General features: G+C 44.2%; 1 protein-coding gene across 2 annotated transcripts in view; it reads right to left on the bottom strand.

Moving 5' to 3' along the window:
• Positions 1–16,327, bottom strand: part of XPO1 (exportin 1) — a 139,620-nt gene that overhangs the window by 30,139 nt on the left and 93,154 nt on the right. For both annotated transcript variants that reach the window (XM_077282721.1, XM_077282719.1), the window contains exons 4-7: positions 7,657–7,729; positions 7,443–7,504; positions 7,308–7,352; positions 6,513–6,694 (exon numbers count right to left, since the gene is read on the bottom strand). In XM_077282721.1, the coding sequence (XP_077138836.1) occupies positions 6,513–6,694; positions 7,308–7,352; positions 7,443–7,504; positions 7,657–7,729 (362 nt within the window). The remainder of the gene's footprint in view (positions 1–6,512; positions 6,695–7,307; positions 7,353–7,442; positions 7,505–7,656; positions 7,730–16,327) is intronic.

The following is a 16,327-nucleotide window of genomic DNA, read 5'->3' as shown; positions in this document are numbered from 1 at the left end:
AACGCTGCATTGTATTTTCCGCAGCATGTCAATTCTTTGTGCAGATTCCGCAGCGTTTTACACCTGTTCCTCAACAGAAATCCGTAAGTGAAATCAGCACAAAAAAACACTGGAAATCCGGGGTAAATCCTCAGGTAAAACGCAGGGCATTTTACCTGCGGATTTTTCAAAAATGGTGCGGAAAAATCTCACACGAATCCGCAACGTGGGCACATAGCCTTAGGGTTAGGGTTGGAATTAGGGCTAGGGTTGGAAATAGGGTTAAGATTAGGCTTGTGGTTAGGGTTATGGTTAGGGGTGTGTTGCGGTTAGGGTAGGGATTAGGGTTAGGGTTATTATATTAGTCCGGCCCTCTAAAACCATCCCAATTTCTCATGCGGCCCCAATGGCAAAATTAATTGCCCACCCCTGTTCTATGGTATTATTACGGACTTGTTGCACATTATGAAGAGAAAAAAAACTTTGAGGATACACATAGCAAATAAGCATAAATGAACATTTTAGTTCACTGGTGAAACAGACAACAATAGATAGTCTTAAGATAAAGACAGCTGGAACCAAGTACAGGCGCTCTGTGCATCATGGCGGGGCCAAACATTTATATACACCTTACCACCAGCTTGTTTTCCCTGCATTTCCACACTCACCCTCTGTTTCCCTCACTCTTCATCCCCTCTTATTTGATTGACAGATCTGGTGTCAGAGCCAGAGAAGGGTGATGTAGATGGAAAAAAAGCAGGTGGGATCGTGCACTTAAATGTTTGGCAAAGCCATGGAGCACTGAGTGCCTGTACTTAGTATGAACACTCATTCTGTGCTGATAGTCCCTTTAAGAAAAAAAGCACAACACCAACTAATTCTTGACCCTTGGAGTGTGTAGAGTACACGCTTCCAAAATGTTAGGGGCTTCTTCTCACTCAAAACGTAAACATGCTAAACACTGACTATGCTAAATATCCCCCAGAAACATTTTTACGCCTTATCACTAGTGTTGAGCGATACCGTCCGATACTTGAAAGTATCGGTATCGGAAAGTATCGGCCGATACCGGCAAAGTATCGGATCTAATCCGATACCGATACCCGATACCAATACAAGTCAATGGGACTCAAGTATCGGACGGTATCCCTGATGGTTCCCAGGGTCTGAAGGAGAGGAAACTCTCCTTCAGGCCCTGGGAACCATATTAATGTGTAAAATAAAGAATTAAAATAAAAAATATTGCTATACTTACCTCTCCGACGCAGCCTGCACCTTACCGAGGGAACCGGCAGCGTTCTTTGCTTAAAATGCGCGCTTTTCCTTCCTTCCGTGACGTCACGGCTTCTGATTGGTCGCGTGCCGCCCATGTGGCCGCGACGCAACCAATCACAGCAAGCCGTGACGTAATTTTAGGTCCTTCAGTATTTTAAAATTACGTTCCGGCGTTGTGATTGGTCGCGTCGCGGTCACATGGGCGATGCGACCAATCAGAAGCCGTGACGTCACGGAAGGAAGGAAAAGCGCGCATTTTAAGCAAAGAACGCTGCCGGTTCCCTCGGTAAGGTGCAGGCTGCGTCGGAGAGGTGAGTATAGCAATATTTTTTATTTTAATTCTTTCTTTTACACATTAATGTTGTTTCGATACCGATACCCGATACCACAAAAGTATCGGATCTCGGTATCGGAATTCCGATACCCGCAAGTATCAGCCGATACCCGATACTTGCGGTATCGGAATGCTCAACACTACTTATCACATCTCTGATGCCTCCACTCATGCCTTAGGAGATACTTTTTAGCCTTTTCTACTACTAATGTCAGAGGTGTTGCCATTCTACATAATTCCCTGTTATTTAACAATAGTGATTCAATCTAATGAAGACACCACCTTTGTGATTGTTGGAGGGCATAATACAATCCCAAACTATTTGCCTCTTCAATAGCTATGCTCCTTTGCGGCTTTCACAGCTTGAAGGTAATTGTCGCCTTTCTCCATACTTTTTTTTGCAATTTATTTAGTGGTGGGCAAGTTTAATGTCACCCTTAACCCTGCGCATGACTTGTTATGCCAGAAGGGCAGTACGTAAATTAATACATTGGCGGTAGTGGGTTGCCTGGTGCCATCAATGGGGCCTGTGTCATCAGGCTATTTGTGTGATGTCCACGCAGTGTGCCCTGCGTTCACTGGGTCAGATCACGATTGCATATTCTCAGTTTTCCAACCACTATACTTTACTGTTGGGAGGCTTACAGAATATTTACTCACAGATCCAATACTTAGAGAACAGGTTACATAAACATACTTTCCAATAAATACCACACCCAAAGTTCTGGTAGGATCTATATAGATGGTTCATAAAAAATGCATTTCAGGAACTTTAATTTGTTTAGTGCAAACATCTCTACAAACTGATCTAGAAAATCAGCTCATTAAGACGAGAACATGCAAACCAATCACATCCATCTATACACCTTTAGTAAGTGCATACTTGCTATAAAGTTATACTAACGAGGTACACAGAGCGCTAAAACAGACGCAGCATTTCTACTGATCCGCTACTAGATAAAATGCTTGCCCACGAGCTTAAAAATAGTGACAACACCGTTCTCCATGTGTGACAAGTGGGGTCTCCACACAGCCAATCCAGATAAAATTATATGGAACTTTACACTTTATCAAACACTTAATTCCAATAATTCTGAGCCCTCGACATGTCAGTTTCTAAATAACTGAAATCTCCCCAAAATTATCAACTTTGCAGCAGAACCGCTACATGCTCCTACATCATATCACTGGCTTTTTAATTGTTCAGAAGAACTTGAAGCCAGTCAACTCACAGATTTATGAATGACCATTACTCACACATTACACTTTCCTAACTTATTTGCACTTCTGGATAGGTTTGAACAGCTATCTGGCCTAAAAGGGAAAGATTGACAAATTGGAAGTTCTGTCCTTTAACCACCACCTTCCGAGCAACATATTCCTCAATTTGTTTATTAAATGAGGGACAATTATTTTCTGCACTAAAGGTACCGTCACACTAAGCGACGCTGCAGCGATAGCGACAACGATGCCGATCGCTGCAGCGTCGCTGTTTGATCGCTGGAGAGTTGTCACACAGACCGCTCTCCAGCGACCAACGATGCCGAGGTCCCTGGGTAACCAGGGTAAACATCGGGTTGCTAAGCGCAGGGCCGCGCTTAGTAACCCGATGTTTACCCTGGTTACCAGCGTAAAAGTAAAAAAAACAAACAGTACATACTCACCTGCGCGTCCCCCAGCCTCTGCTTCCTGACACTGACTGAGCTCCGGCCCTAACAGCACAGCGGTGACGTCACCGCTGTGCTTTCACTTTCACTTTAGGGCCGGAGCTCAGAGTGTCAGGAAGCAGAGGCTGGGGGACGCGCAGGTGAGCATGTACTGTTTGTTTTTTTTACTTTTACGCTGGTAACCAGGGTAAACATCGGGTTACTAAGCGCGGCCCTGCGCTTAGTAACCCGATGTTTACCCTGGTTACCAGTGTAAAACATCGCTGGTATCGTTGCTTTTGGTGTCAAACACAACGATACACAGCGATCGGACGACCAAATAAAGTTCTGGACTTTATTCAGCGACCAGCGACATCACAGCAGGATCCTGATCGCTGCTGCGTGTCAAACTAAACGATATCGCTAGCGAGGACGCTGCAACGTCACGGATCGCTAGCGATATCGTTTAGTGTGACGGTACCTTAACATATCACCACTACTCTCCACTCAATGGTAAAACTTATGGAGGACTTGCTACTGGCTGAGGAGTTGGTAAGCCAAACCTCAGACTCCTCAACTTCCCTGACTTCTGAATCCGACTCCACAGCACTGGTCACTACTGAGCAACTGGCTATTTTAGGAGTCCAAGCTGGTCAATTTTATACCAACTACACCAAAATGGACACAGACTCAGACTCATCTTCCATTTCTTGGCTAGGTTGAATTCATAAGATAAATGTAGGAAGGGAAACCATTTATTTTTCGCTCCCTGCACACCCTAATTACAGCCAGCGTGTGCACAAAAAAACAATATTTGCAGGTTTGTCTGGCAAGTCAAACGCTCCAGGATTGAGCAGACTACCAGGTTTCAACAGGCAACTAGGTGGAATGTTTCTCTGTATTACAAAAATGCCAATTGAGCAACTCAACTGTCTCCACACACCACAGCAACCCTAGACAGATACATCTGGGATCCACTTTAGTCCATGCCCTTTCCCCTATGCAATCTGCATCGATTAATGGGGGCCAATTGGCTCTCTGCGGGGATTGCAACCAAAGCTCCTTACGCTTCACATTCACTCAAAATGTGGGAATGAAAGTTCAAATCACAATCCCACCTTCTTAAGCTATGTGCACACATTGCGGATTTTGATGCATTTCCGCAGCGTTTTTGAGTAAGGCAATTCAGCACATCAAAAAAACACATGACAATCTGCAAGAAATCCGCATCAATTCCACAGGAAATCCGCAAGCATTTTGGCCTGTGTTTTCTGCCAAATTTCCGCAGGCCAATCCGCAACGTGTGCACATACCCTTACACCTCAGTCTTCTCTTCTGCTCAATCTTTTTGAAACAAAAAAATACATGTAACAAAACCTTGATTTAGGTCTTTTTCTGATGACAGTCCATTTAAAACCATTGTCTCAAGTTATTTGTTCAGAAGGGAATTGCCTCACGGCTTCTTGCTTGCTAGGGTGGCAAGTTGCTAAAGGAGTGACTGTTTGGACCGATGGTATGTTTGTGCCACCAGCTGAACTGTGTGTGCACTTGCAGATGGTGAAAGCAAAGACAGCTTTGCCTCTGCACCGCTGAAGGATCATAGGGACACTGAAGGGGACTGGATCCTGTAATCAAAGCAGCTCTTACCATCTCTAAAGCAAAGACCTTACAGGTACTGAGCTCCTTGCCAGGTAGGCTCGTTACCACTGATATACTGCAGAGATGGCCAGTAACTTAAGACAACGAGCAATAAAGCATGGAAATCCCTACATTAAGAATATATTTAGAGGTAAATTGCAAAGCTGCCAGTTTTTACAAGCACGTTGCAATTTTACCTGTTCATGACGACGAGAAAGCCCCTTTTAAAGCATGAAAAAAAAAATCCCCACATATAATATTTTTTGGTTGGACTTTGGAAGTGTCAGGGTATGTGCATGTTAAGGAATTTTCGCGTTTGAGCGTTTTTTTCACGATAAAAACGTTATAAAAAACGCTTAGATATGCATCCTATCATTTAGAATGCATTCTGCATTTTTTGTGCCCATGATGCGTTTGATTGCGGGAAAAGAAGCATCATGTTCATTATTTTTGTGGATTTTTTTGCGGATTTCCCATTGTTTGGGAGTGTCAGGGGAAAAAACGCAAAAAATCCGCAAAAAAAAAAAAAAACGCGTCAAATCCGCACAAAAAACGCATGCGAATTCCTGCGGAAAACCTCAGGTTTATCTCAGGAAAATTCTGCATGCATTCCGGACGTGTGCACATACCCTAAGGGTATGTGCACACGTTGCAGATTTCTTGCAGAAAATTCCTGAAGAAAACCGGAAATTTTCTGCAAGAAATCCGCATTTTTTTTTTGCGTTTTTTTCGCGTTTTTTTAGCATTCTGCAAGCGTAATTAGCTTGCAGAATGCTAAAGTTTTCCCTGCGATCTGTAGCATCGCTTGGAAAACTGACTGACAGGTTGGTCACACTTGTCAAACATAGCGTTTGACAAGTGTGACCAACTTTTTACTATAGATGCTGCCTATGCAGCATCTATAGTAAAAGATAGAATGTTTAAAAATAATAAAAAAAATAAAAAAATGCTTATACTCACCCAGACATCTCACCGGCGTCCGTTCCGTATAGCTGGTCTGTGCGCACAGGACCTCCCGTGACGTCACGGTCACGTGAGCGGTCACATGACCGCTCACGACCAATCACAGGACAGTGACGTCATTCGGCGAGGTCCTTCAGCGCACACCAGGTACAGAAACCGAACGGCAGCGTGCGAGGAGGCGGCAAGACATCGAGGGTGAGTATAGGACTGTTTATTATTTTATTTCTTATTTTTTGACCACTTATATGGTGCCCAGTGCGTGGAGGAGAGTCTCCTCTCCTCCACCCTGGGTACCAACCGCATATAATCTGCTTACTTCCCGCATGGTGTGCACAGCCCCGTGCGGGAAGTAAGCAGATCAATGGACCCCTAGGTGTGCGGAATCCCTGCAATTCCGCATTTTTAATGAACATGTTGCTTTTTTTTCCGCTATGCGATTTTTTCGCGGAAAAAATCGCAACATTTGCACCAAAAATGCGGAATACCCTGTAAATAATAGGAGGCTTATGTAAGCGTTTTTTTTCGCGTTTTTATCACGTTTTTATAGCGAAAAAACGCGAAAAAAACGCTAACAATCCTGAACGTGTGCACATGGCCTAAAAACCAGATGGAATGGTAGGAGACCTCAATTGTGCTAGTCATCAAAACTGCAGTGATCTTTGCAGGAATGCATTTACCTGTCTTTCAAGTGTTTGGCCTTCACTTGTGTTATTTGTCCGCTGGAAAAGTCAAAAACTTCTTCACTCAGAAGTTTCAGAATGACCATATTGTTTTGACAGAGGCTTTCACTGGTCTTACTGGCTCCTACAATATCACTGATGAAGGTGGGCCAATGTTTGGGCCATTCTTGTTTCAGTATCTGAAATGATAAGAGTAGCAATTATTTTTATACCACATATTAAACAAGAAGTCTCTAAAATCCTTCCGATAACACTGAATGTCATGGCTTATTAGGCTCCCACAATGAGCAGGTTGGTGCATTTTTATGCTGCAGACTTTCATCAGCATTTCTGCATTAGTTAGATAATTTAGCTACTTGCAGTTTTTATAGCGAGTTTTTTTAATACATGCACTTGTCTCGTTTTTTCCAGCCGTCATGGTGTTCATTGGTAGGTCATGTTGTAAAAAAGAAAAAAAAAAAAAAAAAGACTTAATTTATAAGCTTCCCATTTGTTTAGCTACCCTACTTTGCATGAAAGTTATGATAAAGTCATTTTCAGCAGATTTTCCACATCTTTAAGTCTGTGGGGAAACTTTGTAGATAAAACACATTTCCTACAAGAGAAATTGACATTCTGCGGATTTCAAAAACAAACTTAAGGTCAATTTCCACAAAATTAAATCTTATTCACTTTGCTGGAAGTGGCATACACTGCAAGTTTTTTTGGCTCACGAAAATACACCTCTGAAAAAAAAAAAAAAAAGCACCAAATACCCATGAGAACTTCGTCTAAAATACATTTTCTTCTTACCTGAACAAGAATCATGTTCAGTTTTCCGATGTACACATTCTCTTTCTGGAAGAAATATAAAATTACATTACTGTTACAATTTTCCTAATGCCACTTATTCACTCCACACTTTGTATGAGAAAACAAGTCACTTGCCTCAACACACGTCGCATCCGAAGAGGTTTTGATTATAAGTCCAACAACATATTTCTTTATACCTGGAAAGGGCAAGTCAAAGTTCAAAGTTTATCATCACTAAAAAAGATTTAACCTTAGTAAAGACAATACAATAGAAAATATATATTTTTTACAGCCATATTAGTACCAAATCATGTCTACATTTATATTCAGGTGTAAAATGAGAATTTACCTTCACATTGATTCCGAGGAAGAATTTTCCATCTCGTTTTTATTACATTTTCCAATATTTGCAGTCCATAGTACTAAAATTGGAGAACAAAGAAATGTTAGTAAATGAATATGCATGGTTTTAATGAACCCACTCCAAATGCACACATCCAACTCACTCACTCAAAGACAATTAACTATAACACAAGTCAGCTATAGGCCCACAAGTTTCCATGCAATTTACATTCCTAGAGTAAAACTATTGCCCCTGCTGCCAGATCAGGGATCACACCAGGAAGACTCAATTGAGCACTCTGTAGCCAGATGGGCAAACTAAAACGCAAAACAGAACATAAAATGTGAAAGAAAGATCACATACAACAAAATGAATTTCGGAGGGACGGAGAAAAGTTAGAACAGGTAGAAATTTACTTATTGTACATATAAAGCTGCCACTGGCATCAGACTTCACTGGTGTGAAACTACAAGTTCAGCAAGGCATCCCGCAGATAGTCTATCCGGCCTGCCCAAATCATATGAATTGTACACTAACATTCAAAAGGAACTTTTATACTTTGTCAGAACAGACTGCAGCGCACATTTACCTTTCAGGTATTTCTAGTTAAAAAAAAAAATTCTCATCAAATCTACACAATGACTAATCACATCAACCTTTAAAATTACTACCCATAAATGGTCGATTTGTTAAATGTGTGCATTTTTGGCTAAAAAGCATTTGAATGCTCAACAGTTTAAGGGAATGTAATCTCAAAAACACAATTTAAACTAATCACGTGATCAAATAGGAAACATGGCCCCGATAGTAAATATTGCCTTTGATGTACGTAAAAAGGAGTTTGTCTGAAATACAATAAGGATGTTTGATACTGCCCATGCACAGCCACAAGTGCAACGTTAGGCCCCTCAATTACCATGCTTGGCCATCCTATGTAGAGTGAAGTGTTCATTTGGCCAGCATTAGCGCTGCCTGTAAAGAAACCTCAGGCACGTGCTCGCACAGTGTTCCTGCAGGAGGGAAAGAAGTACTCTCTCTTTGCTGCAGCCACTCGCTAAACTGACTGGTTTAATCAGTGTAGTGGGCACAGTAAGTGAGAAAGTATAAAGTGCGCTCTCGCACGCCTGAGATTTCTATTCAGACATTCTCACTCTGAGGCTGTGAACACTTCAATCTACAAAGCGTAAGACAGCCAGAGATGATAATTTAGAGGAGAAACAGTACTGTGCACATCTGGCAGCACCAAGAGCACACCAAACATACTCATTTATCTGATAAACTGCTTTTTATGTACATTAAAGGTAATAGCCATTACACCAAAGCTGTGATTTTTGTACGGGCCAAGTCATCTATTTGACCATGGGTTTAGTTTAATTGTGTTTTGAGATGAAAGACTCCCTTGAAGCTGAAACTGCTTGTAAAACCGTATATAGATCGCAGAATGCGTTAACAGTGAATCAGCAGGGTTGTTCTGACTGCAGTGGGTTGCAACTATTTTCTAAGCAAATTTAAGACAACTGCAAAGTTTAACTTTTAATTGCCCATAGATCACCCTGCAGGAAAGTTCAGGAGAACTCAGATGCAGGTTACAGACCCTGCCATCAGATTCACGGTTAATTCACTTTGCTGTCTGCTATGCACATGACAGCTAAGGACCCATTTATGCCTTTGGCAGTGGTGGGGATATCACTAGTGTCAGGGGGATTATTGGGACCAGTGGGACTTCCAGGCGTGACACCCACAATAATCCAACATCCGATTTATTGTCTAAATGGGAAAACCTCTTCTGACTGTGTGCAGATGTGCATGTTCTTTCCTCCAGGTATCTGCACAGAAACAGGTAATCGCAATCTACTCTGATTGTTGCATCTTTTTGCAGGAGATTAGTTTTTTTTAAAAGCATTTATTTAGTACAATAAAAATGATTCTGCACCTAAAGGGAATCTGAACAGGATTTCACCCCAAATTATTTATATGCACAGGAAGCTTATGACAACCCAAGTCCAGCAGTACCTTTATATGGCCTGTTTCTTTATTACAAAGTAATTTGTGTTTGAATTTATATGCAAATGAGGCATAAGGGCTTTGGTAGATCTGAAATCTGTCACTCGCTCAGGTGTTGCCTCCTCTTGTTGTCGGATGTCACTCAAACAGGAGACAGCGGCTCTGGACGAGAAACTAAGCTCGAGTGACAGATTTCTCAGCAACAGAGGAACAGACTGACCATATAAATGTATTGCCGGACTTTCCTTTGAAAGAGCTACATGTGCATATAAACTGTCAGCAGCATTTCACATCCAAAACGGATTCACCTTAAAAGTAGGTCAGTCAACAGACCCTTTGGGAAAGATCATCAAATGATTGCACTTTATCAATAGGAGAAATCAAACATTTTATGCACAAGTGGCACACAAAACATGCTTGCAATTGGCAACCTACTAAAAAAAAAAAATCAGAGTCCTAGTTTCACTCCATTATGTCAGCAGTCTCCCGAATATACAGAATTATAGTAGTACACCCATATAAGGTTGTTCCTTTCCATCTGAAAATTAATGGTATTAATGGTAATGATCACACTGACCCCCCCTGGGATTTACATGGTTTTATGACGGGGTGGGTCACCGGGTCAGTCACTAGAAGTTCCTGTAAGGCAATTGATTGGATTGCACTTTCTCCATATGGAGAACAAATCAGTGTTGAAAAGAATGACAGATATTGTCACAGAGTAACAATATAGGATATCACAGTTCAGCCTCAGGACTGCTCATTTAGAACAAGAGAAAAAGGATAATCACGTGGCTACCACAGCAGGAAGACATGCCAGGCAGGAGCCTGTAGTGTAATGATTTACTGATTCATCAGGTGACTAATAGGGATTTTCCGGTTTAGAATATTCCATGTTGTGCAGCTTTCATTGCTGCTGTTCCTAGCGTCTATTATGGTCTGTTATTACAGATCGTGCTGCAGCCAATAATGATCTTAGCGGCTGTCCACAAAGATGTACGAGGAGCTGCTCAGAACTGTTTTTTTTTTTTTTAAGTCGAAACATTTGTATCTAGCCCAAAATGGTATCTATACAAATTTTAATGCAATGTTGCGGCGACTAAAAAAAAAAATGTAATTTTGGCGCTTTGATTATTTTTCTCGTTATGCTGTTTACCGATCGGATTAATTCTTGCTAAAAATTGAGATTGGGCGATTCTGAATGGGCGATTCTGAATGCAGCGATATCAAGTGGGTTTTTTGTAATGGTTTTATATTGAATAGGGCAAAAGGGGGGCAATTTTAATCCCTTTCTGACATCGGATGGGATAGTATGTCAGAAGCCCTGCTTTGAGGTGGGCTCCGGCGGTGAGCCCACCTCAAAGCCACGACATCAGACCGCACCTATTAACCAGTTAAATGCCGCTGTCAAACTGACAGCGGCATTTAACGCGCACTTCCAGCCAGCGGAAATAGAAATAGAATTATTCTTACCGTTAATTCGGTTTCTAGGAACCTTCCACGACGGCATACGGAGGTTGCCTCTTTGCCCTAATGGGGAACAGGAAATGGAGAGGTTAAAAGGCCCTCCCACCAGTGACTTATAACTGAAAACCATAGCACCGGTTTACCTTGAATCCCAGATTTAAATCCAGGAGTATAGGGAGGGAACTAGCGCCGTCGTGGAAGGTTCCTAGAAACCGAATTAACGGTAAGAATAATTCTATTTTCTCTAGTCACCTTCCACGACGGCATACGGAGGAATACCAACTAATTTGGCGCTAGGGAGGGACAACGGCCTGGAGTACTTTCCGGCCGAAGACTAAATCTTTGTTGGGCATTACATCCAATCTGTAATGCCTGGAGAAAGTATGCAATGAAGACCATGTGGCTGCCCTGCAGATTTGCTCTGCTGATGCACCTGCTCTTTCTGCCCAGGAGACTGAGGTTGATCTAGTCGAATGAGCCTTGATTCCCACTGGAGGAGTTTTGTCTTGAGCAAGGTATGCTTCTGCTATTGCTTTCTTTATCCAGTTGGCAATAGTACTTTTGGCTACCTTTTTTCCCTTATTTTGTCCTGATGGATGGATAAATAGATTGTGGTCAATTCTGTAAGAGCTGGTTTGTTCTAAGTAAAACAATACAGTGCGCCTGACATCCAGCATATGGAATCTCTCTTCTTTTGAATTTGCAGGATTTTGGCAAAAAGAAGGTAGAATAATTTCCTGGGAGCGGTGGAAGTCCGATACGACCTTTGGAAGAAAGGAAGGGTCTAGGCGCAGTACTATAGAGTCATCTCGAATGGATAGGTATGGTTCTCTTATTGAGAGAGCTTGTAATTCTCCCACCCTCCTTGCTGATGTAATAGCCACTAGAAAAATTGTTTTGTAGATTAGGTTTTTCTGGGAGCAGGAGGATAATGGTTCGAAGGGGGGACCTGTGAGCCCCTGTAATACTAGGTTGAGATCCCACAGTGGTACTGTTATTTGCTTCTTAGGGTTCACTCTAGAAGCAGATATCATGAATCTCTTGATCCAGCGATGATTTGCCAGATCCTGATCAAATATTGAACTGAGGGCGGACACCTGGACTGAAGGTGCTAGGCCTGAGGCCTATTTCTAAGCCCTTTTGCAAAAAGTCTAACATTTTTGAAATATTCGGGTTGAAGGGATGGATCCGGCACCTCAGGGAGACAAAAGGATGAGAATTTCATCCAGATTTTATTATATATTGCAATGGTTACCGGTTTCCTAGATTTTTGAAGTGTGGAAACCACTGCTTCTGATAGTCCTCTGGCTCTTAATATTTGGGCTTCAGTAGCCATGCCGCCAGATTCCACTTGTGGGCATCTAGGAGATGGATTGGTCCTTGAGAAAGAAGGTCTTCTTCTATCAGAAAGTGGAGCGGCCCATCCACCTGAAGGTCCACTATCAGGTTGTACCAACTCCTCTTGGGCCACAGCGGAGCTACCAATATGGTAGGCGTTTGTTCTTCTCGCACTTTCTGTAAGACTTTCGCCAGTATTGGGATTGGTGGAAACGCATAAGCCAGCCGGAAATTCCACTTCTGGACCAGTGCATCCACGCCTTTGGAGCCGTCCCTGGGGTTCAGAGAGAAGAATGCTTCGACTTTCGCATTTCGGCTGGATGCAAAGAGGTCGATTTCTGGGAGACCCCATTTGTTCACCAGCATCTCGAAGCTTCGGTTGCTCAGGCACCATTCCCCCGGATGTATGTCTTGGCGACTTAGATAGTCTGCCTGAATGTTGGACGAGCCTTTCAGGTGAACCGCTGTCAGAGATAAGAGATGTCTTTCTGCCCAGGAGCATATCCGGGCAGATATATTCTTCAGGCAATTGTTTTTTGAACTGCCCTGATGTCTGATGTGGGCCACCGTGGTCACATTGTCCGAATATATCCGAACGTGATGTCCCTTGATCAGATGACCTCCTACTAGTAGGGCTTCTTCTACAGCTTTTAGCTCTCTGTAGTTGGAAGATTTCTTGCTTGTTGACTGGTCCCAGAGACCTTGGAAAGGGGTGTGATTTATCATGGCCCCCCAGCCTCTCTGGCTGGCGTCTGTTGTAACTGTGGTCAGTGGGACTTGCGTCCAGCTGACCCCTTTTTGTAAATTTTTTGGGGACATCCACCATGCCAGGGAGGCTTTGACACGGCCTGGCGTGTACAGTCTTTTGTTCAAAGAACTGGGATGGCCATCCCAATTCTGCAGGATATGTGCCTGAAGAATTCTGGAATGGGCCTGGGCCCATGGTACCGATTGAATGCAGGCTGTCATCGAGCCTACAAGAGACATGCCTTCTCTGACTGTAGGGGATCTGGTGTCTCTGAACGTTTTGACCTTTGATAAAAGGGTTAGACTGTGTTCCACTGGGAGGAAGGACATTTGTCTTGCAGAGTCCAGGAGAACTCCCAGGAATTTCCTGCATTTGGAGGGTCGTAGGTGAGATTTTTCCAGATTCGGCACCCATCCAAGAGATGTCAGGATTTCGAGAGTCTTGGATACATGAGACTCCAGGGCCTGTTTGGAAGGAGCTATTAACAGGAGGTCGTCTAGGTACGGCACTATACAGACGCCTTGCTTCCGGATAAAGGAGACTACCTCCCCCATTATTTTGGAAAATACCCTTGGAGCCGAGGAAATTCCAAATGGGAGGACGTTGAATTGATAGTGCTCTATCAGACGCCCTCTCTGTACAGCGAATTTGAGATATTGGCGATGTCTTTGGTAAATGGGGATGTGAAAGTAGGCATCTTTCAGATCGAGAGTGGCCATGAAGGAGTGTGGACCTATCAAGGGAATGGCATTCTTCACTGATTCCATCTTGAATCTTCGGTACTTTATATGCCGATTGAGATTCTTTAGATTTATAATGACACGGGACTCGCCTGATGGCTTGGGAACCAGGAATAAGCGAGAGTAGTGGCCTCGATCCCTCTCCGATTCCGGTATCTGGGATATCGCACCTCACATCTTTAGGGCCCTGAGACCGGACGCCAATCTTGATTGATCTTTCAGGGAAGGTAGGGAGGTGACTTTTAGACCCCGTGGGGGGGAGGAAATGAATTCTATTAGGAGACCCTCTTTGATGACATTGAGGATCCAGGGGCAAGAGGTGATGTTTTGCCACTGGGAGTAAAAATTTGAAAGTCTCCCCCCCACTGGATCGAAGTCACCGTTTCTCCTGTTGAGACTGCTGCTGCTGTTGTTGAGGGATGAGGATGTTTCTCCCCCCTCCCTTCGGGTAACTCCACCTCCCGGACTTGCCTTTCCCTCTCAGAGGTTTGGGCCTGAAAGGGACGAAAAAACTTTTTGGGGAGTTTTTTGTTCTGGGAGGGCTTTCTTTTTATCGGTTGCTTTCTCCAAGATGTCATCAAGAGAAGGCCCGAAGACGTAGTTACCTTTAAATGGTATGGCGCATAACTTGGCTTTGGAGGTGATATCACCAGACCACATTTTTAAACCACAGCGCCCTTCTGGCCGAGTTAGTCTGTACTAACGACCTTGCAGCAATCCTGATAGTTTCCATCGAAGAATCTGCTAGGAAACCCGTGGCTCTAAGGAGACTAGGAAGGGAGTCTAATAATTCAGCTCTTGAAGTGCCCTGGGATATGTGAGACTCCAGTTCACCTATCCAGTGGAATAGAGCTCTAGCCACGCATGTTGATGCGATATTAGCTTTGAGGGCTACCGAGGAGGTCTCCCATGATTTCTTTAATAGACTCTCTAGCTTCCTGTCCATCGGATCCTTTAATTGTGACGAGTCTTCGAATGGAAGAGCCGTTCTTTTAGCCACTCTTGCCACCTGAGAGTCAACTTTAGGGACATCCCATTTGGTCATTTCGCCTTCTAAGGGGAATCTACGCTTCATCTCGGATGGAGTACTGAGGCGTTTTTCAGGTAATTCCCACTCTTGGTCAATCATATCAGAAATATTCTGGTGGATTGGAAACCCCACCCGTTTACCCTTAGTTATGCCACCAAACATCTGGTCCTGTATGGACTGGGGTTCTGGCTCCTCCTCCAGCCCCATAGTACTGCGTACTGCGGCTACTAAGTCCTCAATCCAGTCTGAAGAAAAGAGATATTTTCTGGCCTCAGATGTAATAGAGGATGCAGATTCCTCCTGACGACCAGAGGATGAGGCATAAGAGAGGTCTGACTCAGATTCAGAATCCTCTTCCTGGATCTTCCTTTTTTTGGCTGGAGAGGGTGGCGGAGGGGGTGGAGGGGGTAAAGGCTGCTAGGGAGGATTGCACCTCTTGCTTGACCAGGGACCGGATTTCCTCTAGTAAAGAAGGTTGCTCTGCCCTGACAACTTTGTCAGTACAGGTCCTGCAGAGTTTTTTCTCCCATGAAGGTGGCAGCTTAATATTACAGATGGCACACTTCTTTTTAACAGTAGTTTTGGGGGTAGACCTTTCTCCCTGCAATGAGAGGAGAGAGAGAGAGTGACCAAGGATACCCCAAAGTTACTATCCAAGGACCCCTGTCCCTGCGGCACTTACTGTGGCAGGGGCAGCGCTGGGCTCTGCAAGCGCAGGGCAGGTACTGCTCTCCATGATAGGAACGGTCTTACCTGCGACGTTTTCTGGCAGGTTTTATACGCAGCGGTATGCACCTGCCCCCAGCGATGTGGATACACCTCTTCCCCTCCATGGTCCAGCGTGGAGGACGCCGTCCTGCACGAGACACCGCCGGCGGAAGTGCCTCCAGGGAGCGCAGAAAGGACTGGAAGTGACGCGCGCGATCACTTCCGGGTTGCCAGCAGCATGTTGGAGGGGAAGGAGACCGGAGAGCTCCAGGAGGACTCCGGTCAGGAACACTAGCCTGCTTTGCCCTCACGGGGGCGCGGGAAGGCTAGGCACAGGTCCCGAGGACACCGCAGCGCAGCGCGGCGCGACGGGAGCAGCATAGGAGGGGAGGTAAGATACGACCCCATGCTGCCCGGTTACACACAAGCCGACGCTTGTTAGATGCAGCAGTCACCGGCCACCACTGCATACGAAAGTAAACCTCTCCTGTCCCATGGGGAACAGGAAAGACACTGGTGAGAGGGAGGTGGGAGGGCCTTTTAACCTCTCCATTTCCTGTTCCCCATTAGGGCAAAGAGGCAACCTCCGTATGCCGTCGTGGAAGGTGACTAGAGAAATACGCGCACTGCTGAGCCCCGTCT

Source organism: Ranitomeya variabilis, chromosome 2 (assembly GCF_051348905.1).
Source record: "Ranitomeya variabilis isolate aRanVar5 chromosome 2, aRanVar5.hap1, whole genome shotgun sequence".
Lineage (NCBI taxonomy): Eukaryota > Metazoa > Chordata > Amphibia > Anura > Dendrobatidae > Ranitomeya > Ranitomeya variabilis.
The sequence above is the reverse complement of the archived record's forward strand: the minus strand, read 5'-3'. Positions and strand labels throughout refer to the sequence as shown.